Source organism: Dasypus novemcinctus, chromosome 17 (assembly GCF_030445035.2).
Source record: "Dasypus novemcinctus isolate mDasNov1 chromosome 17, mDasNov1.1.hap2, whole genome shotgun sequence".
NCBI classification, from domain to species: domain Eukaryota; kingdom Metazoa; phylum Chordata; class Mammalia; order Cingulata; family Dasypodidae; genus Dasypus; species Dasypus novemcinctus.
In genome coordinates this window covers 42,808,498-42,835,903 of record NC_080689.1, presented here as the reverse complement: position 1 = coordinate 42,835,903, position 27,406 = coordinate 42,808,498, and the positions used below count along the sequence as shown (strand labels likewise).

At 33.8% G+C, this 27,406-nt stretch overlaps 1 protein-coding gene across 3 annotated transcripts in view; it reads left to right on the top strand.

The window, feature by feature from the left end:
* The window catches only part of PSME4 (proteasome activator subunit 4), a 106,252-nt gene that overhangs the window by 14,677 nt on the left and 64,169 nt on the right, over window positions 1-27,406 (top strand). For 2 of the 3 annotated variants that reach the window (XM_058278569.2, XM_071208839.1), the window contains exons 2-16: window positions 43-183; window positions 864-980; window positions 12,592-12,636; window positions 14,491-14,640; window positions 16,101-16,164; window positions 16,732-16,806; window positions 18,081-18,203; window positions 19,878-19,970; window positions 20,515-20,780; window positions 23,560-23,746; window positions 24,566-24,655; window positions 25,384-25,448; window positions 25,732-25,882; window positions 26,910-27,008; window positions 27,216-27,285. In XM_058278569.2, the coding sequence (XP_058134552.1) occupies window positions 43-183; window positions 864-980; window positions 12,592-12,636; window positions 14,491-14,640; window positions 16,101-16,164; window positions 16,732-16,806; window positions 18,081-18,203; window positions 19,878-19,970; window positions 20,515-20,780; window positions 23,560-23,746; window positions 24,566-24,655; window positions 25,384-25,448; window positions 25,732-25,882; window positions 26,910-27,008; window positions 27,216-27,285 (1,736 nt within the window). Of the gene's footprint in view, window positions 1-42; window positions 184-863; window positions 981-10,435; window positions 10,502-12,591; window positions 12,637-14,490; window positions 14,641-16,100; window positions 16,165-16,731; window positions 16,807-18,080; window positions 18,204-19,877; window positions 19,971-20,514; window positions 20,781-23,559; window positions 23,747-24,565; window positions 24,656-25,383; window positions 25,449-25,731; window positions 25,883-26,909; window positions 27,009-27,215; window positions 27,286-27,406 lie in introns of all 3 variants that reach the window. The other variant, XM_071208838.1, reaches the window with a different exon arrangement.

The window sequence follows — 27,406 nt, the reverse complement described above, 5'->3', positions numbered from 1 at the left end:
TATATGTTTTTAAAGGCAGATAAATCTGTTTGTCTCTTGCAGATACATACGACTTTATGGGAGAAAATTTAGCAAAGAAGATCATGTTCTTTTTATCAAGTTATTGTATGAGCTGGTATCAATTCCAAAACTGGAAATCAGCATGATGCAGGGATTTGCCCGGCTCTTGATCAATCTGTTAAAGTAAGTCAGTTTTCTATGATTTCTGCTTATGTTTTTTGTTGTTTATTTTTTTTTTGTTTTCAGGTTTTAGGGAATGAGAACTAAGTGTTATACAGTAAGAACCCCAAGTCCCAAATTGCCAGTTTGGAAAAAAATTGCTGAAAACATTATAAGTTTAATCATATATATTGGTTAGCCTTTTAATTAAAATTCCATCTCTTCCTTGAACCCTTCTTTTGAGCACACAATGAACTATGTCATCTAATTGTTTCATTTGTGCTCATTCTAATTCCTTTAAGTTGAGTTCCTTTGTTAAATGATGTATTTTTTGCTTATTCTGAAGCACCAAGCACAATGCTGAAAACATTAAATACTCCATAAATAGTACTAATTATGATGTCGGAAAATATGAAATTCATCTGTAAAAATGGTGGCACAAATTTAAATGCCCCTTTTTACCCCAGTGTTTTTTGAGGTTTGAGCAAGAGCAAGAATCTGGTACATTTATGTTCCTATTACCATGTTCTGCCAATGTGTGGTTAGGGATGAAGAAAAACAAAACCTGTTGTGATAAGCAACAGCATTATTGGCAGCATTTTGATTAGCAGCATTTTAAAAACTGTTCTCCCTGTGTAAGGTGCATGCATTATACACACACATATGCACATATATTCACTTATATTTAATTTTTTTTTAATTAGGAAAAAAGAACTTCTCTCAAGAGATGATCTGGAGTTACCTTGGAGACCACTTTATGACATGGTGGAAAGAATATTATATTCCAAAACAGAGCACCTGGGATTAAATTGGTTTCCTAAGTAAGTATTTAGTATTTCCTAAATAAGTTAAATTATTTCTTTGGGGGCACTTGGGACTTTTAGGGGATTGAGTATGATTGGAAAATATTGGGGTTATTGGAAATAAGTAAGCAAATACACATTTTAGTTTGCCCATTTCTATGTAACTTGACTCCTAAAGTACTTTATTGCCCTCTTTAAACTGTATCTGAAGCTGCATTTCTCAAGACTTTCCTACCAAGGTATCTCTAACAGCTACGTTATCAAATTGTCCAAGAAGAGCAAGAAAATTTTGTTTGAAATATTTTATTTTGTCAGTGGAAGTAATGCACGTTTGGCATTCTTCTCTATAATATATCCACATGTATTCTAATTCTTAAGATAAAGTGAATGCTTCAAGGAAAGGAGCTTTGCATATTCCAGAGGGCACACCAACAAATCAGTTAAAGATTCATCAGGGAGCTGATGTGTGGCTGAGTGATTCCCACATATGAGGTCCTGGGTTCAATCCCGAGCCCTGGTACCTCCAAAAAAATACTTCAGCTTCAGTGACTGACTGTTCTTAGAGCACAGTCTTTTCAAATGCATAGTCTTAGACTTTATTTCCTAGTGATATTTAGAATATGAATCTTGATGATTATTGGCTTCTTGCACATATATCTTGACTCTCCGAGATGTCTGCTTATGTTTTGTATTTTATTCTGATTTTACAGATTACAATGAAATCATCTTTCTGATTAATAGTGATTTCAGACTTGATTGTAAAATATCATTTCTCTTTTTTAACAGGGGTTCTGTCCACTTGTGATCTAGCTCTAAATTTCTCATATCTTAGCATGCTTGGCTTAAAATGCTTGTGAATTATTTGTGATTGAGTGTTTTTAAGGAATTTTTCTTTTTGTTTTTAATAGCTGTTTCTTTTCATTATCTAAAGTCTTTTGTCATTTACATATGTATTCTATTTCTGAGTACATACATTTATTTTTTTCCTTTTTCTCTTATAATTTAGATCTTTAACATTTATTTCTGTGGTTTGTTTTTTTAATTCCTTCTCAATCTTAAGACATTTTTTCATTATTTCTTGTAGGATCCCCGGTTCCCTTAAGTTCAGCCAGTCCATTAATCCTTATGCTTACTTAGACCAACAGTTAGTGGCCTAAAAATAATTTTTTAAAAAATTTCATTGTACTGTTTACAAGTAGAGTGGTTAGAAGTCATATATTTCATATAGATTTCACGTTTTACCAGGAGGAAACCAATTTCAACCATAAAATATAAAATTGATAATGAAACTGAGTGATACAATGTACAATTAGGTTTTTACAAATATTTATTAGGAAATCCCAAAACTTAATATAAAAGCTTTGTCATAAAGGTTCCTTTTGAGTTTAATTTCTGCCAGTGGGAGCGTGTTATGGGTTGTTCAATGAACCTTTTAAAAATATGAACCTAGTGAATTTTTTACTGGACTCCCTTAGATTTAAGGCACCTTTGAACTGTTTTATCTTAGTTACCTTTCTGAAATTTTTCTGATTTTTTTCGGCCGCCTCTGAAGGTCTTTGGTAAATGAGTGGGGGATGGAAGGCAATTTCTTCACTGATCCTTGGTCTTCAGTAAGTCCTTTATTTGCTACTTCATAATGAGGTACCATGCTTCCTGCCTTGACAGATATAACTTTGCAAAGGTGGCCATTTGTTAATGACCACACAAGACATACTTGTATGGTTATTAATAAATATCTATGGCTTTTCTCTTCAGTGATAGCAACTGTTTCCTGGAAATTTTGTTAGTTTCTCTGTCACTTTGTGCTTATTGATCCTCCCCTGCTTCTTGATATGCTTACCGTGTCTCTTCCTAAATTATCACATCGTCCTTGCCTGTTGTGGAAACCTTCCTCCTTAGAAGCTTCACTGTGGCTATTTTGGTCTTTTAAAGAGAGACTGTGTCTACTGAAATCTTTGCTTTGTTTAAAGCCATGCTGCCAACTTTAACAGACTCAGCCCTGCTTTCTCTATTTTGTAATTACTCTGAAATGAAGTTCATAAATATTATAACTTATCTGTACTCATTATCTGTACTCAGTGACAGCAATAAATAAAATGTTTTGTTAATTTAAAATTTTTTTTTTAAGATACATAGATCACATAAAATAGATGTAATATGTTAACCATTAAAAGAAATTAAATAGAGAAGTTGGTTATTAGAAGACTATGTATTTCAAACATTTGGGCATCATTCCCCTCAAAAACACAGTGTAGTATTCACGTATTTGCTTCTACTTATTCATGAATAAGTTTTGATTTAGAGAGAAAAGATCAAAACACATCTATATAAGATGTACAAGAAAATGAAAGAACAGCAGTATGGGTGGTCATCAAAATAAAAACTAGTGCTAGGAAAAGGAATAATTAGACTTATTTAAATATGATAGAGAAAAAAATAGTTTTAATTTCAGGCTCTTTACTGGAATGGATATTCTTGCAGATGAGCTGGCTTTATTTATACCATGTATCTCAGTAATTCCTTATGAATTGATGTGAGATGAAGTAGTTACAAAGTATCACAAAATATTTATTTTTTAGTGTCATTACATGAGAAAACAAAAGGATGACTTGGAAAGAGAAACAGTAGTTAATGAAGCCATAGAAAGTTGTGCAGTAGACTTCAAGGAGAATATCAGAGTAAGATTGAAAACTAACAATAACACCAAAATAAATAAAGTCAAAATATAATTTTAACAACGTAAGTTGCTTTTTGTGCCATAACAAAAAAGGATGGTGTATTAGTCAGCCAAAGGGGTGCTGATGCAAAATACCAGAAATGGGTTGGTTTTTATAAAAGAGTGTTTATTTGGGGTAGGAGCTCACAGATACCAGGCCATAAAGCATAAGTTACTTCCCTCACCAAAGTCTATTTTCACTTGTTGGAGCAAGATGGCTGCTGACATCCGTGAGGGCTCAGGCTTCCTGGGTTCCTATGGGCTCAGCTCCTATGTTTTTTCCACAAGGTCAGCTGTAGACTATCAGGGGAACTTCTCTCTCTCTTTCTCTCTCTCTCTCCCCACCTCCCCCCCACCCCCCCTGCCCCCATGGGGCTCCAGCTTCAGCATCAAACTCCAACATTAAAAGCCCTCAACTCTGTTCTTTGCCATGCTTTTTATCTGTGAGTCCCCTCCCCTGCCCTAAAAAACTCAGTCATGCCCAGGTACAGATCAGATTACAAACATAATCCAATATCTATTTTTAGAATTTATAACCATATCAAACTACTACAGATGGCAATGACATAAAGTATTTTAAGAACAAAAGCATTGATAAAAATCCTGTGAGATCATTGTGTTTTGTGCCTGCTAATTGCCAATTTGATGACACCTTGTTCTAAGATTATTAAAATGATCTTCAGTCATGTTTGTATGCAACAGTTATGCATGCAGACTGACACAGGAATATTGTCTTGGCATATCCAGTGCATCAATTGGAATTTCCATTAATGGTGTGATTTTAAGAATAATGAATAAGTCTAGGTACAATTTTCAACCAAATTAAATAGTGTTCCTTCCCTTTACATCTTGCAACTATTTCTTTGTTGTGCAAGGCTGTTCAGTGAATTGCAGTATATCTAGTATTCCTGGCTTCTGACCATTAAAGTTCACTTGAGTCCTCTGCAATGATTGTGATATTTTAAAATGTCTCTTATATTTTTAAAATGTTCCATACATGTGGTTAGAGGCTCATGGATTTGCTACCTCTTGTCTTACATTCATGAAATCAAGATTTTTTTCTACCTCATTTATCAGTCCCTTTTATTTATTTATTTTTTCAATACTGGACCACCACTCTTTGCTTTCTTATTCCCATTTTTGATTCTATAAAATTGGCTTTCTTCAAAATTGTCAGAAGGGGGAAGGCTGAAAGCTCAGCCACTGGAATTTAGTGAATATTATTTAGGGTCTTGTAAATGTGAGAATAATCCATAAATATAAAAGGATAGGCATACTATTTTTGTTTTTGTTTCTTTTTTTCTTTTACAGGAGGTACCGGGAAATGAACCCAGGACCTCATACATGGGAAGCAGGCACTCCACCACTGAGCTACAACCACTCCCCGCATACTGTTTTAGTTTGCAAAAAACTGCCAAGGCAATATACCAGAAATGGGTTGGCTTTTACATTGGGAATTTATTAACTTATAAGCTTACAGTTCCTTGGCTAAGAAAAATGTCCAAATTAAGACATCAGGTGAAGTTCACTGCCAAAACAAAGCTGCTGGTGATTCTGGACTCCTGTCACATGGCAGGGGTCAGTGGGAATGTCTCCTGGTTTCTGCTTTCTCCAGGCTCTGTTGCTTTCAGCTTCTAGCTGCTCCTTCTGTGGCTTTCTCTTGCCTGGGTTTGAACTGATGTCAGTTTCTGGCTTGTAGGGCTTCCTTTCTCAGCTTCTGGGAGTTTTTCTCTGAAATCCTGGGTCTTTTCTCTTTGGCTCTGTCTCTCAGAATTCATTCTCTTTATAAAGGACACCACTAAGGGAATCAAGGCCCACCCTGGGCTATGCCTTACAGAAGTAATCTAATCAAATGGCCCTTAACTGAATCTAATTAAAAGGTCCCCCTACAGTTATACCCACAGGAATGGATTAATTTAAGATCATAATTTTCTGGGGTCCACACAAGCCTCAAACTCTACCACACATACCTACCAAAACTTTTTATAGAGAGTATAATTTTACCTTTGAATATAGTCATTGGGACTTGTTTGATCACAGAATTACTTTAGAATGAGATTAAAACTTTAGCTCAGACTTTATCCTTTACAGTAATGTAGGAATATATCCATGGCATTTAACTTGGATGTCGAGCTGGGCAGGAATCTAGTTCTTCTCTTTTCCAAGCCATTCTTCTTCCTCTGTACCACTGTGTCTCAGACTTTCTACCTAATGCCTCCTTTCCTTTCCCTGAGGTTCTGAGGTGTTCCCAGAAATTAACTCTGGTATGCGTAATTTGTAGGAAGCTTAACATTTTATCTTAAACATTCATTTCTGTTTTAGGTTTGTTAAAAAAATATCTTTGTAAGTAGAAATTTCTTCTCTGTATATCTTTGACTAAAATTGGCATTCCAGAAAGATGAGCCATATTGATCCAGTGGTGTGGAATACTCCATGCACAGGACCCTATGTCTTTACCATACAGATAACACATTGCAAAGTGTGACTATTTATGAAGCTTTTTTTTCTCCCAGTAATAATATGTTGCAATTTGAAGCAAACAGAAAGTATACTGGGAATCTGGGACTACTTTTGAGGGGGCTCTTATTTGGCATAAGACTGTACTGTAGGGCAAAATTAAAAGCCTAGTATTTCTGTTTAAAAAAATCGTACTAAAAGGTTTTTCAGACTGTAAATCTTGTTTTCATTTTCACTAATTTTTCATCACCCTTTTATTTTTTTCATCATATATTTACCTTTCCTTTCAAAATGAGTACCATTACATTTTCTCCATTCAGGGCACACTTATATATGGTTATAAAAATTTAGCCTTGAAATATTTCCGAATTCTTTGGTTCTTGGACTTTCTTCATCACACTTTATAACTGCTTGCTTTTTTTTAAAAAAGATTTTATTTCTCTCCCCTCCCCTCCCATTGTCTGTTCTCTGTGTCCATTCGCTGTATTTTTTTTTTTTTTAATATTTATTTCTCTCCTCTCCTCCCCCCACCTTGGTTGTCTGTTCTCTGTGTCTATTTGCTGCATCTTCTTTGTCCGCTTCTGTTGTTAGCGGCACGAGAATCTGTGTTTCTTTTGGTTGCATCATCTTGCTGTGTCAGCTCTCCATGTGTGCAGCTCCATTCCTGGACAGGCTGCCCTTTTGTGCTGGGCGGCTCTCCTTACGGGGTGCACTCCTTGTGCGTGGGGCTCCCCTATGAGGGGGACACCCCTTCGTGGCACGACACTCCTTGCGCCATCAGCACTGCGCATGGGCCAGCTCCACATGGGTCAAGGAGGCCCGGGGTTTGAACCGCGGACCTCTCATGTGGTAGGTGGACGCCCTAACCACTGGGCCAAGGCCACTGCCTCACTGTGTGTTCTGTGTCCACTTGTATTCTTGTCAGTGGCACCAGTAATCTGTATCTCTTTTTGTTGCGTCATCTTTCTGCGTCAGTGCTCCATGTGTGTGGCGCCACTCCTGGCCAGGCTGTGCTTTTGTCATGCGGGGCGGCTCTCCTTGCACGTGGGGCTCCCCTATGAGGGGAACACCCCTGCATGGCAGGGCACGTGGGGCTCCCCTATGAAGGGGACACCCCTGCATGGCAGGGCACGCCTTGCATGCATCAGCACTGCACATGGGCCAGCTCACCATACAGGTCAGGAGACCCTGGGTATCGAACCCTGGACCCTCCATATGGTAGGCGGATGCTCAATCAGTTGAGCCACAACTGCTCCCCTGCTTTGATTTTAAACAGCAAAGAAACCTAGTACTCTTGTTTTTATGCAGAAATGTTAAAGAAACCATTTAGAAAGCCAAACAGCAGTACTTTTACTTCCTTGTTTTTCAGAGTTACTCTCTGTCCACTGAATTTCAAAGGGGAAATATATATTTTTTTAATTTTATTTTTCTACTTTAAAAAGTTGTATTTAGCACAAGAAATAGCAAGAATTATAAACTCTTGTAGTCAAGTGATAAAGCTAGGACTTGTTACAAATGAAAACCCTTTAATTTATAAAGAGCCATTTAATATGGCTTGCTTTTGGATTTGGTATTCTGTTTTCAGTTGTTTTCTTCTTAGATGTATTCTGACACATTTTGAAATAGTTTTGTCAGCTGACTGCAAGTCTCTAATGTGTTTATACTATTTTTAGAATTACTATTTTTATAATCAAAAGTGAGGGTTGCTTCATTGTTAACTATTTGTCATTCAGATCTTAAACTCATGTGCCTTATGTGTTTGTCCTTAACTGAAACTGCTGCTTTGAGTACTATGCATTTCAATCATGATTTTAAAAACTGACTTTATTGTTTGGAGCAATGATTATCAAACTTTCTTTTTCCCTTCCATTTCCTGGCCCTTTTTCTTTACCTTCCCACCTTTGTCTTTCCTTCGTTCCTTTCTACTTCTCTCCTTTCCTCTTTTTTTGCTTCCAATGCAAAACACCTTTTTCACCCTCCTCATCTGTTTCTACTTTCTATTAGAAAAAGAACCTGTAGGAATTTTTTTAAATAGGAAAATTAAAAGTTGGAATGGGGCTAAGTTTATAGCTGTGAACTCTGTGCCAGTAACGTCAGAATTGCTTATTGTTTACCTCTTAAGTGAAGCATATGCGCCTTAGAGGCATGGTTTTATTTCATGGGCACTTTGGTCTTCCTTAGAAGTTAAAGTTTTACATTTTCAGATCATGAATATTTTGGGCCTGTATAACCCATTTACTTATTTAAAAATTTTTATTTTTTAAAATATCTGTTCATCCTTTATAAGTTTTTTTTATGGATGTACTTTTTCATTATACTTCTCATTTTCTTATTATGCATCTGGGCAAAGTTCGTATTCCTCTTTTCTAGTACTTGCTCTTGAGCGTATTTGTTTCTCTATTGATCTTTGAATTTGTGCTTTTATCCTTAAGATACTGTTAAATCCTCAATTTTTATGTTTATTTTTCCGCACTTACCACATGTTTTTGACTTGATTGGGGTTTTCTGGCACATGGCCACATTTCTGAGCTGAAGTTACTGCCAGCAGCTCATGCGTGATCTCTAGCTGTAGAATTTAATATGATAATGGAATGACGAAAGTATTTCTCTGAGGATCTGTTGAAATTTTAAATCTTTTTTTATAGTTATTTTGTTAATAATGCAGTATTTTTAATATTTTATTCAGGGAATATTCTATTTGCTTTGTTTCTTTTTGTATTCCACTTTTACTTAGACTATAAAACCACTTAGAGAATAAGTGGTTGATTTTTATTAATGACTAATGGTAAATGGTTTTTCCAAAAGTTGTCTCTGTGCTGCATTGATCTGTCTTTGATACTTCTAAAGCAATTTTTAAAAGTATTTAGTTCAAATTTATCAGGTTTGTCATCACCAAAAGCAATTATGTGTGATGTTTTTTACACGAGCAGTACAGATTATTAAGATTTCTTAACATTTGCCTTAGAAGTACCTTTTTTCTTTAATTTTAATTAAAAAATCAGTGTTAATGCTGCTTCAGTGGTGAATATGTTGCATTTTTATTAGTATGTTACATTTCATTTATGTATCTTTCTTGTGAAATTATCTTGACTTTATGTGTGAAGTGGTTGTGAAAAATAACCTTTTGCTAATTTAACTGAGCAATAATTAGTTTGAAAGAGTAGCTATAAGGTGAAGTTTGTCTAATTTTGGATTAATTAGAAAACTGGTAAAACTGAGTTCTTCAAGACGAAGTGTTTGGCACATGCTTAAGAAAAAAGATTTGTGTAAGCAGTTATTAAGTTATAAAGAAATTAAGGCAGATGTGTACAAAATGTGCCAAAGTTAGTTTCATTTATGAAAAATAAATGTGATTATTCAGAAGTTAAGTTTTTGGTCAAGAATTGTCAAGTGAAACTGAGAACACTTCTGGCTATTGGCAGTCCACTTTACTCCAGTCTTAAATGTATCTTTTGCATTTTTTTGGTTTAGAAGTGAATTTTGTTCTGATAGGTAAGCCCAAGAAGGCAGGAGGCATAAACCTCCAAGTTTATGTGGGTCCATTATTTTAGTAACTGGTGTGACTGGAGGCTAAGGCCTCTCTCTAAGGTCTCTCTCTGCTGCACGTTTGACATTTACTTTATTAGCATCATCCTGAGGAAAGTGAGGCCCAAAAAGGGAAATTCATGCAGAGTCATTGATTGAAATTAAGACAGGAACTCAGTTTTCTGCATTTTTTTGCCCTGGAAGAGTGGCAGTTGGGAGAAGAATTACATAAAAGCAAAATAAATATGAAATTTCATTTCTCAAAGAAATTGAAAATACAATTTAGTTTATTTTGGCAAGGTATAAAATAATAATTATATTTAATATTTATCATGCTTACTTTTGAGCAGTAAAACTGTGCTTTCCACTCTTTAATTCGTTTAATTTTTGTAACAGCCGTATGAGTGGTAGGTATTTTTATATAGAAAAAACTGAAATTACAATATTCCATTACCGGTAAGCAGTAGAGCTGGTATTCAGATCCATATTTTTCTGACTCTAGGTCCAAGCTGTGAACCATTACATTCTATACAATGGCTTTCTTTTTAACTTAACATGTCTTTTCTAAGCAGAAATAGCATTGAATAACCCATCCATAAAATTAGTCACTCTATAGATCCTTTTGATTTTTTTAATATTATTTTAAATTATCACTTTAGTGTTATAAATTTCCAGCAAGTGGAAAAGTATGTAGTGAATATTCACGTCCTCTAAAAATTAGTGAAATATGGTCTAGTAGCGCCTAGCCTTAACCTTTTATTTTATTTTTAAACAGAAACATTGTTCCCTTCATCTTGAGAGATTACAAGAATCACAAAAGGTCACTATACAGATATCACAGGTTAGAGAGATTGTACCCTTTTCTGGATAAAGAGCATAAATCCAATGGTACAGGTCTTTTATGTAAGGATGGGATTATAATTGACTTTATTTAGATGAGATCACATTCCCAGATACTCTAGTCCTCTTAATGAGTGAAGTAATATCTATCAAGTATAATCAGCCTCCTATTCTTCTATAAAGAGTGAAGGGAACTGGATTTCCAGAGAAACCATGTAGATATGCAGTCTTTATGACTTGCTGGCACAATCAGTTTTTACATTATTTGAAAGTTTGTTGGTAGAATAGGAAAGTAACTCAGTGGAAACAGCAGGCTCTCTGTGTAGCACACTTTTCTCAGATAAGCTACCATAGAACCTGTAAAATAAATGTAAAGTTAACATGAACACAATATGGTAGGAACTAGTAGAATTCCGTATCTTCTGCTTATCTCCATGGATAGACAATTTACTATTTTAGAATTACCTTTTAAAGTCCGCATTTCAGTCACTGTATTATTTAGTTGGAAAGGAGAGGACTATCTCTAAGCCATGCCTATTTATTCTATAAATTGTTTCTAAATGGGGTTCTTCAATCCAAACTAACAGAAGACCCAGAGATCTGTGCACTGTTACCCTATTAGGAAATGTTTGAGTATTGTAAATAAGTAAATAAATGTATATAAAAATATATGAACATGTAGCCTTGTTACAAGCACTTTGAAAATGCCCAAAAGTTAAAATCACAACTGTCATCCCCAGGGAGCTTTAATGTAGTTAAAAAGAAGTTTGCCCCTTTTTTACAGGGCAAACTTAGATGTTCTCTAAATTAAATTGTTTTTGAGTTGCTTACCCTTTTTATAGGAGAAAACGGAAACTCTCTCTGATAATCAGAGAAAATGCTCCCTGGCGGAGGCCCTCTTTTTCATTTTAGAAGCAAGCTTATTTCATGGGTTGTAGCCTGGTTTCCTATTTAGTTAATTTTTCTGTGGGTAGTTTTAACCTTAAAGAGGATTCCTACTGCTCTGAGTAATAAAAAGTATTCTCTTTTGGGGTTATATAACAAATTGATTATTGTGCTTAGTTTTGCTTTATGTTATTCCTTGGAATTTCTTCACAGATTAGTTCTTAAGCTTTCCTACAAGTTGGATAGACTTGGACTTAAGAAGTTTATGAAGCTTAATGACTCAAACACTGCCTGGAAACACCGCCTGAAAATTACCCCTTTTCATTCATTCATTCATAATTCATTCATTCATTTGGGGACTTGTGTTATTTTTACATAAATATCATACTATAAATAGTCAACATATTTATTTTAAAGATCCAGTTCATAATTACCCTTTTATTTTGTTTGCTTTTGAGCTCTTTTGACTGTGCTGAAATGGTCTAGCTAATATTTAGAATATTTCATTACGGTCATGTGCGTTTAAACCAGTATCCATTGACCTTTTCAGTAAAGCAAATGTTAATTTTAAATTCATATAAAATGTTTATCTTGGACTCATGTATTCAATAGAGGCACCTACAAGTTGGAAAATAAGTTAAAGCTTTTAATGTTACTCAACTAACTGAAAAGTAGCTGGTCAGAGAAGTGGCTGTTGCTCTTTTTGATAAAAATTCTTGCTGGCAAAAAATGCCGTGGAGGGTTGTAGAACCCTTATCAGTTGGTTACAGAAAACTAATTTCTGACAGCTGAATAGAAGCGCACTAGATTTTGGTATGCCTGCTATTTGTATTTTGATATAAAAGCCTTTAAAAAAATTAGAAATTAAGCTTTGACCTTTTAAGCCACTGAGCATACTTCATAAAGTACCAGTAAGAGTGGACTTTGCTGCCTCCTTTGTAAAGATTTAAAATGATTTACCTTTTTTTTCAACATAATGTTTTCTTCCCCTTAGCTCGTAACATAGAGTGAGGAATAGAGTAGGTTGAAGGAGTTAAGGAAGTTAATTCTTGCAATTTTGTCTGTGTGAAAGAGGATTATTGCATGATCACAGATCCAAGATAGGAGCATATCTTAGAGATATTTATGAATTGAATTACATGTTTTCAAAAAACACCAATCTAATTTTACAAATGACTTTTTCCTCCCCGTCCCCCCCTCCCCCAGTTCTGTAGAAAATGTTCTCAAAACACTCGTGAAAAACTGCCGACCGTAAGTAGCTTTTCAATTTATAAAGACCCTTGTTCTGTGTGCTTTTTCCCATCTTTTAGTATGATTTGAAGAGGAAATTAAAGGTATAAGTAGTTCCTGGCCTTGTGATGTTAGTTACTGAACACAACATATTTCCAGGTTTTGAACTACACTTTCTAAGTTCCCTTTATAAATTTAGAATTTTGAAAATGGTGTTGGTTTCAGTTACCCATTATGAAATAAGGATACCATAATTTACTTATAATCATCTTTATTTGAAAGGTTTCCCTTTCAGATGTTATTCACCTTAAATACATTTCTCAAAATGAACATTATGGGTATTGCATTAAAATATGAGTAATAATTAGGTTTATCTGTAAATTTTTTGTGTGTGTTCTCTTTAGGTAGAATATTTGGCCTTAAATATCCCATATTCTAATGCTTAACGATGAATATGGATAGAATTTTTTTTAGTTTAAGTCAAATTCTATGTACTTGAATTTTTTTCTTGTTCCTATTACTAGGTTGTTATAAGACCTGATATGGATTCAGTGAATTCTTTTGAATGAAAAGCTCTGTATTATATGTTTGTAATATGAATCAAAATTATTTAATGAATTAGATATTTATTGTTGATCTGCTATACTCAGTGTTTGGCAAGTGTATTTTCCAGATATAAGATTTTTCCCTATTAAGAAGCTTAAGTTCTAACCCTAGTCATAAGCCACCATTGAGCAGTGTCATCTTGTGCTATGCAGTAACCTTCTTGGCCTTTGTTTCCTTCTAGAAACTTGATTATCACCAGGATACTTACTGATCCTTAGGTTCTTGGTAATTCATCAAACTTCAAATTTTTGTTTTGAATTATTAGGCTAACGATGATTTATTTGACTCAGAAAAATTAGGAAGGGGAATCGAAGGGTATTCTGATGGCTGCTTTTTTTTTTTATTCCAATCTGTAGCATGATGACCTGAACTCAAGCAGAAGTATTACTAGAAATGTAATTTTATTTTTCCTTTAAAAGAACTGGGTATGATGTGCTTTTAATTAAGATAGGTACATAAAGACATAATATTAATAACATATGATTAATAATAGGATATATAGACCAAACCTAGAAGTGGATTTTAAAATGGTTTCCTAACTTCTTTGGTAATGCCCAGATCAGGTCTCACTTGACTTATTTAAAAAACAAAGAAACAAAAAACCCTCAAAGTGAGCTTAGTAATTATACATGGGTCTTCTTTATCCATTCACCTTTAGTGTATGTGTGTGTTATGCACACTTCAGCCTTTAATTTTATAAGTCTCTTCTACCCCAGGAACATTCTTGTCCACTTTGTGGAATTGTGGGATGTTAGAGTTGGTATAACTATATCATCTAGTCCAACCGCCTTTTTTATCCAGGCTGACTCTGTGGTCCAGTGAGGTTAAAAGGGGCCTAGAGATACTGGAGCTGGTATTCTCTTTCTCACTTTACTGATTAACCATTTCTTAAGTTAGTCTGGATTCCATTGACAAGATTTCTTTGCTGTTGCTATTACATAGCACAGACATACAAATGTGATTAACTTCGTAGGTGATTTCGGTGACTTTACATTTTATCTGAGTTCTACCAACTGTATAGCATTTGTTATGTGAGAATATTAAGCTCCATAGGCATGAAGATAATTTACTTTATCCTAAGTGTGACAGGTATTTATTTTAGTGTTGCAAAAATATGTGATTCTTATAGGCTAAATCAACATTTGTATTGTTGCATGTGATGTGTCTTATGAAATCCATTCCCCATTCCCCATGTATGATGGTTATATATGGCTGTTGTAAAACTTTTAGCCAATCATCAGATATATGAAAACCTTTTTCTTTATTTAGGTATTTTCCAGCAGATGCCACAGCTGAGATGCTAGAAGAATGGCGACCTTTAATGTGCCCTTTTGATGTAACAATGCAAAAGGCCATCACTTATTTTGAAATATTTCTTCCTACTTCCCTTCCTCCAGAACTTCATCATAAAGGTTTTAAGTAAGTATATTCATATCTTGAAGAATTTTTAGAATATAATGTGAAGTACACATATAGGTAACTAGTGAAGCAGGAATCAAAGAAAAACATGCAAATTCAACCATTATGTTTATTATACTTAAAGAATGTTAAGCCTAAAAAAGGTAAAACATAAGATTTTAAATATAGAATGAAGCTTGTATGTAAAGCTAGGTAAGATGAGGGCTTTAAGAAACAGGAAGAAAAATAAAAATGCCAAGAAGAGTGGGAAATACCAGTAAATAGGCAGTGATAGAAGGGTTAAATTTCATGGAATTCAGTAAAAGGAAAGTGTTGTCCTAAAACTTGGTTTTACTTCTATCATGTCTGGTTTTTCTTAGGAATTTTTATAATCTTTATTACTTTTTCTCATCTGCACTGATTGGGAATTCTTTTTTAAACAGATGATTGTTGGTAGATAATAAATCCTAGAATGCAAAATATGTACCTTTATGAATGGCAAATGTGTACCTTTATGGAAAAAAAGCATGAAAAAAAAACTGGAAAACTGTTTTGGGATCATGATAATTTGGGGAAAGACAGAGTTTCCATGTTTTCTAAAGTGAGATGTTAAATCTTTTATAATCAGAACTTTAATGTATAGCCATATGTCTTTGTCTTATAAAATCAATTCAAAAATTCTAAAACTTTACTTTTTTGACATTAGTAAAGCCTGATGAGTGATATCCAAACTTTCTTGCCCCTGCTTTTTTTTTTTTTTTTTTTTTTTTTTTTTTAAGGTACTGGGGCTGGAGATTTTGAGCTTGGAACCTCATATTAAGGGAAGTCAGCGCTTAACTACTGAGCCATATCAGCTCTCCTGAGTTGGATTTTATCTTAGCTTTGCTTGTTGTTTATTTTTATTTATAGGACGGACCTGGGACTGAACCCAGGACCTCCCATGTGGGAAGCAGGCCACGTGGGCCCCATCCGCTCCCCTTCCCCCTACATTTTTTCCTGTTTCTTTGATTTGAGATAATTTCCCTCACCATAATTCAATTGAGCCAAACACCCTGTGGGCCATATTTCTTTTCAGAAACACTTGCTACAGGGTTAGTTAATGGGGTAATTACTAATTAGCTAGCTTATTAAAGAAAGTAAGGAAGAGTTACAGAACAGATAATAACAGGAAGACAATGAAGATAAAGAATAAAGGCAGAGGGGAGAAAGGAGAAACTTGTGAACAGGATAGGGATGGTCAATAAATATTTTAACAACAAAGTAGAAGTTTCGTAGAAATTACTTTTAGCAAATAAATTGGAAGGGGATTATTCAAACAAGAAATAGTTTTGTTCCATTACGTTTTTAACTTTCAGTATTATTTTTTCTAGGTTGTGTAGGTATCAGTAAGAATAATAGATTTAAAAAATACAAAGGATACCTGGCTTTGAACCACTTTCTATAAATCACTTGCTATTCATAACAACATTTTTCTTCTTCAGACTTTGGTTTGATGAATTAATTGGCCTTTGGGTTTCAGTGCAAAATCTCCCACAATGGGAGGGGGTGAGTATTCCATCTTCTTCTATTCTTTTTATTTGGAAATGACACATAACTTCAGTTCTTTTTATTTGGAAATGATACATAACTTCAGTTCTTTATAATTGGTAATTAGCAGTGTTGTGACCAATTCTCTTTTGTTTTATTTTCTGTATTCTAACAGAAGTACCCATTTCTTTATTTTGGTTCTATCAATATCCAGGGTTATTTACATGTATTATGAAATGCATGAAATTCAAGCCCCTGCTGTCTGCTTCCTTTTGTACCCACATTAGCGTGATACTGGAAACATAAGTGGATATTTTCCACCTCCTTGTTGGATTAAAATTACATTTTCTGTTAGCATCATGGGTCATGCTTTGTCATTTCCCTTTTTGGAAGCATTTTAACTGCAATTGATTTTAAATAGGTGATGTAAATCAGAATTTAAATTTGGAGAGTTAAAAACTAAGCCATAAATCATGTATTAAAGAGTGTTGATGATTGTTCAAGTGACTGTGATACTTAAAAACTGAGTCATAGCAAAGCATCAAACAACTAATGTACTTAACTTTTTCTTTTGTTTACTTTCAGCAACTAGTAAATCTCTTTGCTCGATTGGCAACAGATAATATAGGGTACATAGATTGGGATCCGTATGTACCAAAGGTAATAAGAACATTTGAATATACAACAGCACTGACATCAACTTTATGTCAGCAAAGAGAATTGTTTTGTTTGATAATTTCTAGTACCACATAAACATACTTGCATATATGTTTTCTTTTTGATCATTAGTAAAAACATATAAAAAATTAATTTGTAAGGATGGGTCATTTATTTTCACAAAGTAATTGGATCATATCAAAGCATCATAATGTAATTTTTGTCTTACCTGCGGAGAACATGAATTATAATCATCAGTGCCGAAACAGCATAGAACAGTATATTATTCAGGGTTTCATATATTCATACTTTCCAGCATATTTTGCATGTTGTATTTGATTACTATTCTCTAGTATTTCACACATTTTCGATAACATTGTATATTCTCTTAGAATATACATAAAATATATTCTAATGTATATCTAGAATATACATAAATATACATTCTCTTAGAATATAAATAAAGCTGGAGCTTCTGTCTACAGGTCTTCTTTCATATTGTTTCATCTATAGCAGAGTGACTTATGGCTCTTTGGTAGAGCTAGGGCGGGACATCCAGGTGATTCTGATGCAAAGTGACATAAGGGCTGGGTTGCTGCAGAGGCAAAGGCTCTGTCTTTGTTCAGTTTTCCTCTGCTGCTGGCCATTAGAAACTAAGAAAGGAGGAAAACTGGTTTTTCTCCACCTTCAGGCACCTAGTAGTAATGACATTTAAAATAGGAATTTAATTGTATTGCAATATGATAGATTAAAATGCAATCTCGGGGGGGGGGGGGCGGGAATCAACATTAAAATTTCAAGAGGTATTTTGGATAGATTTATGTTTTATTAATATGTATCAATAAAATTGACTTGTTGGTGCTGTTATGCATCCTTGGCATAGAATGAGAGACTAGGAAAACAGAATGTATGTGCATTTAAAGAAGCAAAAAGGAATCAAAGTATTTTCGTGTTTAACTACAGTATCTCGAGCTTGCCTTTATGCTTATAATATCTCATTTTCTCTGTTTGGGTGCATGGATTCAGCTGCTTTCTTCAGTCCACGTATTTGGGACCTTGGAGTGCCATAAAACTTACCTATTTATAAAGATAATAATGTATAATTTTGAAAAAAACAGGTGTTTGAATGGTATGCAATATTGCTTGAAAGCTGCTTATATGAAAATAAGAATAAATCCAATAACACAACCCTTAATAAGTTAAGGAAAGAGTTATTTGGTACCTTGCACATATTCTTAATTCTTCATTTTGTTGTTTTGCTTTTCGTTTTTTAAAAGATATTTACAAGAATTCTGAGAAGCTTGAACCTCCCAGTGGGAAGCAGTCAAGTATTAGTCCCAAGATTTTTAACAAATGCTTATGATATAGGACATGCTGTAATATGGATCACTGCCATGATGGTTTGTAATACAATATTTTTATTTTATACAGTTCATCTAAATTTCATGTTAACCATCCCAAAACTCTGTATAATCAAATAAGTCCTGTTAGTAATTTGGTTTGTCACTTGATTCTTGGAAATCATGTTTACACACCCAGAGTGTGGTCATCATGTCTTATTTATAAAACTTCCTAACAATGGATCTTAAAAAACACTGTTCTCAACACAAAACTTACTAACAAAATAATCTTGGTGAATGGAAAAGTGTGAAGGGTCATTTTATTGTCATGACTGAAGTAAAGTCAAAATGTATCCACAAGCTTAGATTTCTGTCATCTTTCAAATAAGAGTATTAGAACAACTTTACAGTTGTAAAACTTTACAGTTTTCTGAACTGTCATTCATACATTGCTTCTACAGGTATCTCGAGTTATTATTCTGCATTTGATATTGACTTGTTTTTTGTGGAAGAGACAGAATTGTTGTTAGAAGCTTAGCTCTTAAATTTCATTGCAAGAGAAAGAATACTGTAGAAATTAAAGCTTCTATTTTTGCCTCTTCACTGTTAAGTGCATGGAAAATCATGTTTTTTGCATAATATTCAATAAGAACAAAAATATTTGGATATTAATCCCTACATAACCGATGAATTGGGACCCATTTATTGGGGCCACAGAATAAAATAGTTAATGGTGCCAGCCTTTTTTGAGTTAATTTTGCTGTGCTTTCCCACACAGTTGTTCTTATTGACAGCTTCATTTTGTGTTAAATGTGAAAGTGAATAAAATCAATATTGCTAATACGTTAAAAATTTGAAAAATAATTGTTAGTGTTTTGTTATAAAATTGTTAGGTCTCTTTGAACAATTGTCTTATTCTAGGTAGACTTTAAATTAGAGTGAGAAATAAGAACTGAGTTTCATTTCAGAAAGAAGATGTGTTCCTAATATAATTTGTCTCTTATGTCTGTGTTGTTACTTGAAATAAGATCCTCATAAAAGATAGGGCGTTTCAAGGCCAAGCTGTAGTCCTTACTCTCGGGGCCAATCGACTTGATAAGCTGAAAGCTAACTATTTCTCCTCATTTTTGATGCAGGTTATGTTTGTTTTGTTGATGGTTTGGTTGGTTGGTCAGTTGGTTGTTGTGTGTTTGTTTAGGCAATAGATTAAGAAATTAAAAATATTTTTCTTTTGAATCAAAGTATAATCAAACATAACAAGTCTGGTCATTTTAAACAAAAGTAATCATTAAACCACCTATTGAAAGCATTTATGTAAATCTCCCCATTTCATGTCATAGAAAATTCATTTAGTCATTCAAGAAATGTTTTGTATGCCTGCTATTACCAGTTTTGATTATTTTAACATGATAATCTTAGTGGCAAATTTTATTATCCAAGTTATTTGACTGCACAACAGTAAAATTCTCTTAGCCTAATTTAAAAGGTAATAAATCCTATTTTCTAATTTGGTTTAGGTGGGTTGTCCTCGTATTAATAGTATGTTTCTAATTGATTTGCATGAAGTTAATGGAGGAATTGTTTTTTGACCTATATTTAGAAGTAGAATTGGTTTTTCTGAGTAGGATAAATATGACCCAAATTAGAGATGTATACGTGTGCTTGGGCCTGTTGACTCCTTCATTTTTCCAGGATAATAGAAATACTCTTTCTTTTACTCTTTTGTCTGAACAGGGTGGACCAAGTAAGCTGGTGCAAAAACACCTGTCTGGGTTGTTCAATAGCATCACATCGTTTTACCATCCTTCAAATAATGGGCGTTGGCTGGTGAGTATATAATTTGTAAAAATTCATATTTGATTAAAGATATGGGCCCTTAGCATACCAAATTTACCTTAACTCTGGTAGTTGTTAATTTTGTACTTGTAGGGTACAGAGTTTTTAAAGATACGTTTATACTTAATTAGTACCAGTAGTATAACCTGTAATATGTTTTCTTTTATATACACTTTGGTTGCCTATCTCTAAGTGATTAAGTACAGAGTAAGTTACTATGTTCTTAGAATGTATAGAAATAGTTAATACTGTTATAGTAACAAATTTCCTCAAAAGCATGGGATCATCTTTTCAGTCCTGTAGTGCCAACTTTTTCTTTTAATTTGCCAGGTTAAAATGGCTTACCATATAATAAGAACATTTATATGGTGAAATTTCTTTTAAAAGAGAAATTTGAAGTCATTTTTATTAATTACCAATAAGAGAGAGTTTTATTTATTTATGCCATGAGGCCTTTGTAATATAATAAGAGTTGTTGTTTAAAAAACCTTGTAAGGAAGTAGAACCTATCAGCCTTTTGCTTCTGTGTCCCCAGAACAAGTTAATGAAACTACTTCAGAGGTTGCCAAATAGTGTTGTTAGAAGATTGCATCGTGAAAGATACAAGAAGCCTTCTTGGTTAACTCCTGTGCCTGATAGCCATAAGCTTACTGATCAAGATGTTACAGACTTTGTACAATGCATTATTCAGCCTGTCCTCTTGGCTATGTTTAGCAAAACTGGTAGTCTAGAAGCAGCCCAGGCTCTACAGAATCTTGCACTCATGAGACCTGAGTTAGTAATACCCCCTGTACTTGAAAGGTAAGTGTAGCTTTAAATGTTTTGTTGAAGCCTCAGCTGTGGCTAGGTTTTTCTGGTCATTTGTTCTCTCTACTTTCTGTTCTCCTTGGTCTCTTATTTTTGTGGCTGCCATTTAGCTTTTTCAGGGCTTATTGCTGTTCTTAAAGGATAAGTGAGGGAAGTGGACTTGGCCCAATGGATAGGGTGTCCACCTACCACATGGGAGGTCCGCGGTTCAAACCCCGGGCCTCCTTGACCTGTGCGGAGCTGGCCCATGCGCAGTGCTGGTGCGTGCAAGGAGTGCCGTGCTATGCAGGGGTGTCCCCCACATAGGGGAGCCCCATGTGCAAGGAGTGCGCCCCAGGAGAGCCACCCAGTGTGAAAGAAAGTGCAGCCTGCCCAAGAATGGCGTGACAAACACGGAGAGCTTATACAACAAGATAACGCAACAAAAAGAAACACAGATTCCTGGTGCCTCTGATAAGAATAGAAGCGGTCACAGGAGAATACACAGCGAATGGACACAGAGCAGACAACTGGGGGGGGGGGGGAAGGGGAGAGAAATAAATAAAAAATAAATCTTTAAAAAAAAAGATAAGTGAGATATTGTAACTTGATGGGGGACTTAGTAAAGGTTTTTGGGGAGAAACGAAAATTGAAATGAAATGGATAAAATAAGGATTTTGTATTTGCATTTTTTGCTCATAAATTAAGAGCTGGCTGTAGTTTCATCAAAATATAAGTAACTCACTAAATACTGAAAACATGGCAGAGATAAAGTGGTTTTGGTTTTCTGTCATTTCTTAGAATCTGATAGAGAGGAAAAATTAGTGTCTTATTTTCATAGATTGTAGAATTTTAGGGGTATTGTTATCACAGTGTAAATTTTCATTGCATTCAGTTTGCTTTGTGTGTTGAAACAGTAATGAAAATAATGAAATAGCTCTCTGTTTGCCTAGAGTCACTGTCACCACATAGGCCTAGTTTGCTTCCCACAGAAGAGATACTCTCAGTTCTTTCAAGAGCAGATCACTTAAGCTTTCTGTTACGCCTCTCCTTCCACTGCTGCCTTTTCTCTTTGTCAAAAGGTAGAGGTAGAATGTTAGTATTTAGAGTCCAGAAGGCTCTAGCAATTTGAGTTTTATAACACTGATTTGTTCAAGGTCCTTAGTGGCAAAATCCAGACCACACACATTTTCTGACCACTGTTGAGACAGGTAAATTACATATTGGTCATATTAACTTGGGGAAAGGTACTCTGTTAAAGATCTAGACCAAAATGAAGCTTTTGTAAATTTCCTTTGCTTATGCTGTCTGGCCCTGTGCATTTACATTGATGTAAATAATTTAATTAGATTGTACCTCTCTTTCCCAGTCTTTGCTATTATGGGTACGTATCTTAGGGCATGGACACTTTTCCGGCACATAGAACTTAATCAGGAATTGGAGCAAGGAAAGTAGACAGTTTCCCCTCTGTCTTCTACCCATGGTGTTATTTGTCTTCTTGGTGTCCATCAGGTGGCAAGTCCCTTGTTCTTCTTATTTTTGAGGAGGTACTGCAGCTGTTTGCATAGTTAAAATTTGAAGTTTAGGGTCTGTTAGTACTTCTTTATTTCCCCTTATTTATTTCAGTGTTTTCCAGCTGATTAGTTAAGAATAGTGAGGTAATTTTTTATTTGAAGAAACTAAACTTCTAAATACAAATATATATCTCTATCACATTTTTCTTTAGTTCTCAGCTTTTTTTATGAATTTAACCTCAGCATATTGAGAATCGGTTGTAATTTTGTGAAGTTAGAAGTGGCTTGACAACTTTTTTTTTTGAGGATATTTTTTCATTTATAAGTTAAAGGTTTTTCATTCTTTTTTTAATGTAGAAAAAATTTTGAAACATTCAGTTTTCCATCTTCTAAAGACAGCCTCGGTTAAGGAATTTGACATGTTTTCTGCATCTTTTAAATTAAGCTTAGGTTGATTGTTTCTTTACCCTAGGTATAAGCCCTCCTTTTCCTACTTACTAATATTTTCCCTCATTATTTACCTCTCTCTATAAAAGTAACATTTAAAATGACTATAACATTTAATATTCTGCATTTACCACAATTTACTTAACCATTTTTTTCTATTGTTAAATGTTTGGGTTGTTTTTTTTGTTTCCCTCCTGTATTTTAAGGCATATACATATATAGAATTTTTCCATTTTATATTTTTTCCTCCTGTAGGCTAGATTCTCAAAAGTGAAATCACTTGAGTCTAAAGAGTATGAATGTTTTTGGCTCTTAAATAATTACTTAGTGATCACAGATCATATTGCATCTTATCACTTACCCCTACAATTGATTTATTATCAGATATATTTTCATATGTTTCTAATAAGTGATTTATAATTTAAAAATACAAGTCTCTAAAAAAAAGCATAAAGTAGAAGAAATTTCAGCATTTTATTAAGAATTATTTTTCCTATAAAAGGAGAGAGTGGAGTAGTTATTACTTATTATTCCTGAATTCTAGTAATCACTGATCATTAGATTAGATGCCATCCTTTTGGGATTTCCCTGTGGAATTTTCACAGAGAGAAGGTAGCCAGTTGACAAAGTACTGGAGAAGCATAAAATTAGTCTCTGTACCTTTCCTGTATTTGTGTGATTCTGTTAACTTTGAAAGCAAATCTTCATTCAGAGTACTGTGCTAACTATAAACCTTTAAGTAAAAATGCAGTTATAAATTTAATATACTTAATGTAATATGTATGTTTTTCTATGATGAAAATACACTTTTTAAAATTCTGTTTTTAAACTAGAACGTATCCTGCATTAGAGACATTAACAGAACCTCACCAGCTCACAGCTACTTTAAGTTGTGTAATTGGAGTAGCCCGCAGTTTGGTATCAGGAGGCAGATGGTTTCCTGAAGGCCCAACACACATGCTACCTCTGTTGATGAGAGCATTGCCAGGGGTGGATCCAAATGACTTTAGTAAATGCATGGTGAGCATATTTATGGTTCAGTTCTACATTTAATTTATAATTGTGTAGATGGATATCTGTTTAATTTCACCTCAAATATTTTTTAAAAAGATACCATTTATATAAAACCTGTTCATTGTAACAGTTATATCAGTCGATGCCTAGGTTTAGATCTGTAGACAGTTGATCTATGTAATATCTGCATTCATAAAAAATTTTCCATAAACCATATTCATTCAGTTTTAAAGGTGATTCTTTAAAACTCATTACATACTTACTGTATTTTTTTAAGCAGATAAGTTGAAAAATCTCATAGCATTTGATTACTTGCATTTCCCTTCTTCTACAAAAGTGAACAAGGGTCATGATGAAAAGTTACTGGGTTTAAAATGCCAAAACCTGCTTATATACACATCTTATGACTTACAACTTTATTATTACTCTTTCCTCTTTTCTGTTCTCTAGTTTTTGAATTAGCATTTCTATTTTGTTAAAGTTATATTTTTAGGTGAGAAGCAGAGTATCTTTTCAATGATAAAGGGTTGGAAAACATTATGCTTAGAATGTTTAATAAGAAAGACTTTATTAGAAAAGCAAATTTTAAAAACATAATTGTACGAAAATGAATTTAATATAACTTCATTACTAAAGCATTACAATAAAGCTAATACAATGTAAGGAATCTTAAAATGTTCAATTCTAAGTGAAAGCGTTCCAGAAAGATTGTTGCAGGATTTCCTTCAAAATTATTTAAGTACTTTATTATCACTTATGGTATACTTGTATTTTTGAGCTCGAATGATATAATAAATATTGAAAATTGTTTGCATCTTCCCACAGATAACATTCCAGTTTATAGCAACATTTTCCACTCTGGTGCCTTTAGTAGATTGTTCATCTGTACTACAAGAAAGAAGTGACCTTACAGAAGTAAGAATGGTTTTTGGATACAAAAGGGCTAACCGAGTTCTAATTCTTATTGTGTATGCATAGTAACATTTGATAGTTTGTTTCGAACAGGTGCTAACAAAGTAAAATTACTATTTTGTGACTAGAATATTACATAAATAGAGCCAGGCTAACATTGGTAAGGTGTCTGAAGAGCACCCACAGTAAGAGGTGGTAAAAATATAGGCCACTTTTTTATAAACAAATACTTCTGGAGGTATATTTCAATTTTCTGTCACTTCAATAGTCAAGCAAAGAAGTTGCTATTTGTTTTTCCATGTTCTTAGGTTAGGAATAAATTTGTCCTTGGAATCAGCAGCTAATGAAGAGAGAGTTTCTTCATTACTGTCTGGTTCTTTTAGAACTGTATTCTTTATATCAAGTGTCTTTGGACTTGCATTATTCAGATGTTCAAGTAGTGAGAGATCATCCTTTACATATATATACCAGCAATTTGGAAACTTGATGGAATTTGATGATAAAGATGGCTGCTTGAGTTTTGTTTTTTGATGCTTTAAAAATAACCTTAATTACTTATTTTGTTTCCTTGACAATAGTAGATACAGCTGTTCTAAATTGAATATGCAGTTACAGTGCTGTTTCTCACATTTTGCAGTATAGATTTATTTTGTAGGCCATAACTGAGTTTTGTTAGGTAAGGAAAAAATCAAAAGTTATTTGTAATTTTTCTCCATGTTGGGATGTTGTAGGTGGAACGAGAGCTTTGTTCAGCCACAGCTGAATTTGAAGATTTCGTCTTACAATTTATGGACAGGTAAGCATGTAGACCAGACCTACCCTTTCTTTATCTTTCATTAAATAAAAAACAAACAAACAAGAATGGTCTGTCTGAACAACCTTAGTCTATCTCTGCAGTTTAATCTTTATTTACCGACTACATAAGGACAATGCCTCTGACAGGAGGGCAGTTTGTGAACCATGTACAAATTGAGTAGATATCACTTGAATAATCACAACAATAGAGACTTGTCTAATTACCATTTCAAGTTTTATCTATTTTTAACTGCTAAATGTTATACTTTATTTGGATTATTTAGATGCTTTGGACTTATAGAAAGTAGCACATTGGAGCAAACAAGAGAAGAGACAGAAACTGAGAAAATGACTCACTTGGAGAGTTTGGTCGAATTAGGTTTGTCTTCTACATTCAGTACAATCCTCACACAATGTTCCAAAGAAATATTTATGGTAAGAGAGCATTGCTGCAAAAAATTAAATTATAACCTTGTAGTTTCTTCTGGTGTTTTAAAGTCAAACAAAGTTCCTTTCAAGATTCTATATTGTTAGTTTATCCTTTGTATCTATACTAAAGTTTGAAAAATGTGTATTTTAAAGTTGGCAATTAAAAATAACTTGAGAAGTTTTGGAAATTTTTCATGCCATCACATGATATAAATTAAATCTTAAACATAATCTGGCAAACTGTGATAGATTAGAAATTGTTCTCATAAGGCCTTCTATATAAACATTCATTTGTTGGATATTCCTTGATATCGCTTATGTAAAGTCTCATCTCTAAGACCACATTTTTTCCCATTTCTGTGTCTTCTCACTTCATCTGAGATTATCAGTGTTTAATACGTTTATTGTGGTTAAAAGGTGAAGTGCCTTCTTAGAGTTAATTTTACAGGTGCATGAAGTATTTACTAAGATTGTTAGTTTAAATAAATGAATATAATCTATTGTTTAACCAAAATCTTTTGAAAGGAAATATAAGTTTCAGCATTGTTAAGCAGGGCTGGAACTCATTCTTCCTATGAGCAAAGGCTAAAATTCTATTATAAAATTAAATAGACTGCTTCAAGACTTTTAGGGTAGGGATAGATGTTTCTTGTTTGTAGTTATCAGAATGATGCTGTAAACACCAGCTAGTCTAAAAATATTCATTTTATTATGCTGGGTTAGCTAACAAGATATTAATTAAATTACATTTGCTTCTACTTGCTGTAATTTTTTGTATGTGTGGGTGGTTAGTGGGTGTTCTGTAACAAAACTTTGTACCTTGGGTGCTTTGTTCAAGTTAGGATCTTGCATAAAGATTCCTCTTTTAAACTGGAATCTAACATTATTATTCATATCCTTTTAAACACAACACAGTTAAAAGTTGCCTGTTTATTTTTTACATCATTGAGCATATTTATTCTATTTTCCTTAAGATAGTGAATTTTCTAAAGAATGCCAATTAGGTGTTTTTATTTCTTATATTTCTTAACAGGTGGCCCTTCAGAAGGTTTTTACCTTTTCTATTTCACATATATTTGAAACAAGAGTAGCAGGGCGCATGGTGGCAGACATGTGCCGTGCTGCTGTAAAGGTGAGTTTGTACATTTGGACTGATGAATTAATAAAAAAAAAAAAAATAAGTTTATGTGGTTATTTCAGAAGTGCCTGTTATAATTAAAGTACCTCATTTTTTCAGTAGTTGCTTACAAACCTTATTTGCCTTTGAACATAAGTGTGTTTATTTTGACTCTTAAATATTTGTGCCTTTCCAAAAAAATTTATACAAACATGTTTTCAGTGCTGTCCGGTGGAGTCTTTGAAGCTATTTGTTCCCCATTGCTGCAGTGTCATAAGTCAGCTTACAATGAGTAAGTCATGAGATTTTTGTTCTATCTTTACAATTGTAGATCATATTTTTTCTTGGCTTCTAGAACTTTGTTGACAGAAACAGATTCTTTAAGCTATGCATTATTACAATTGTGCAGTTTG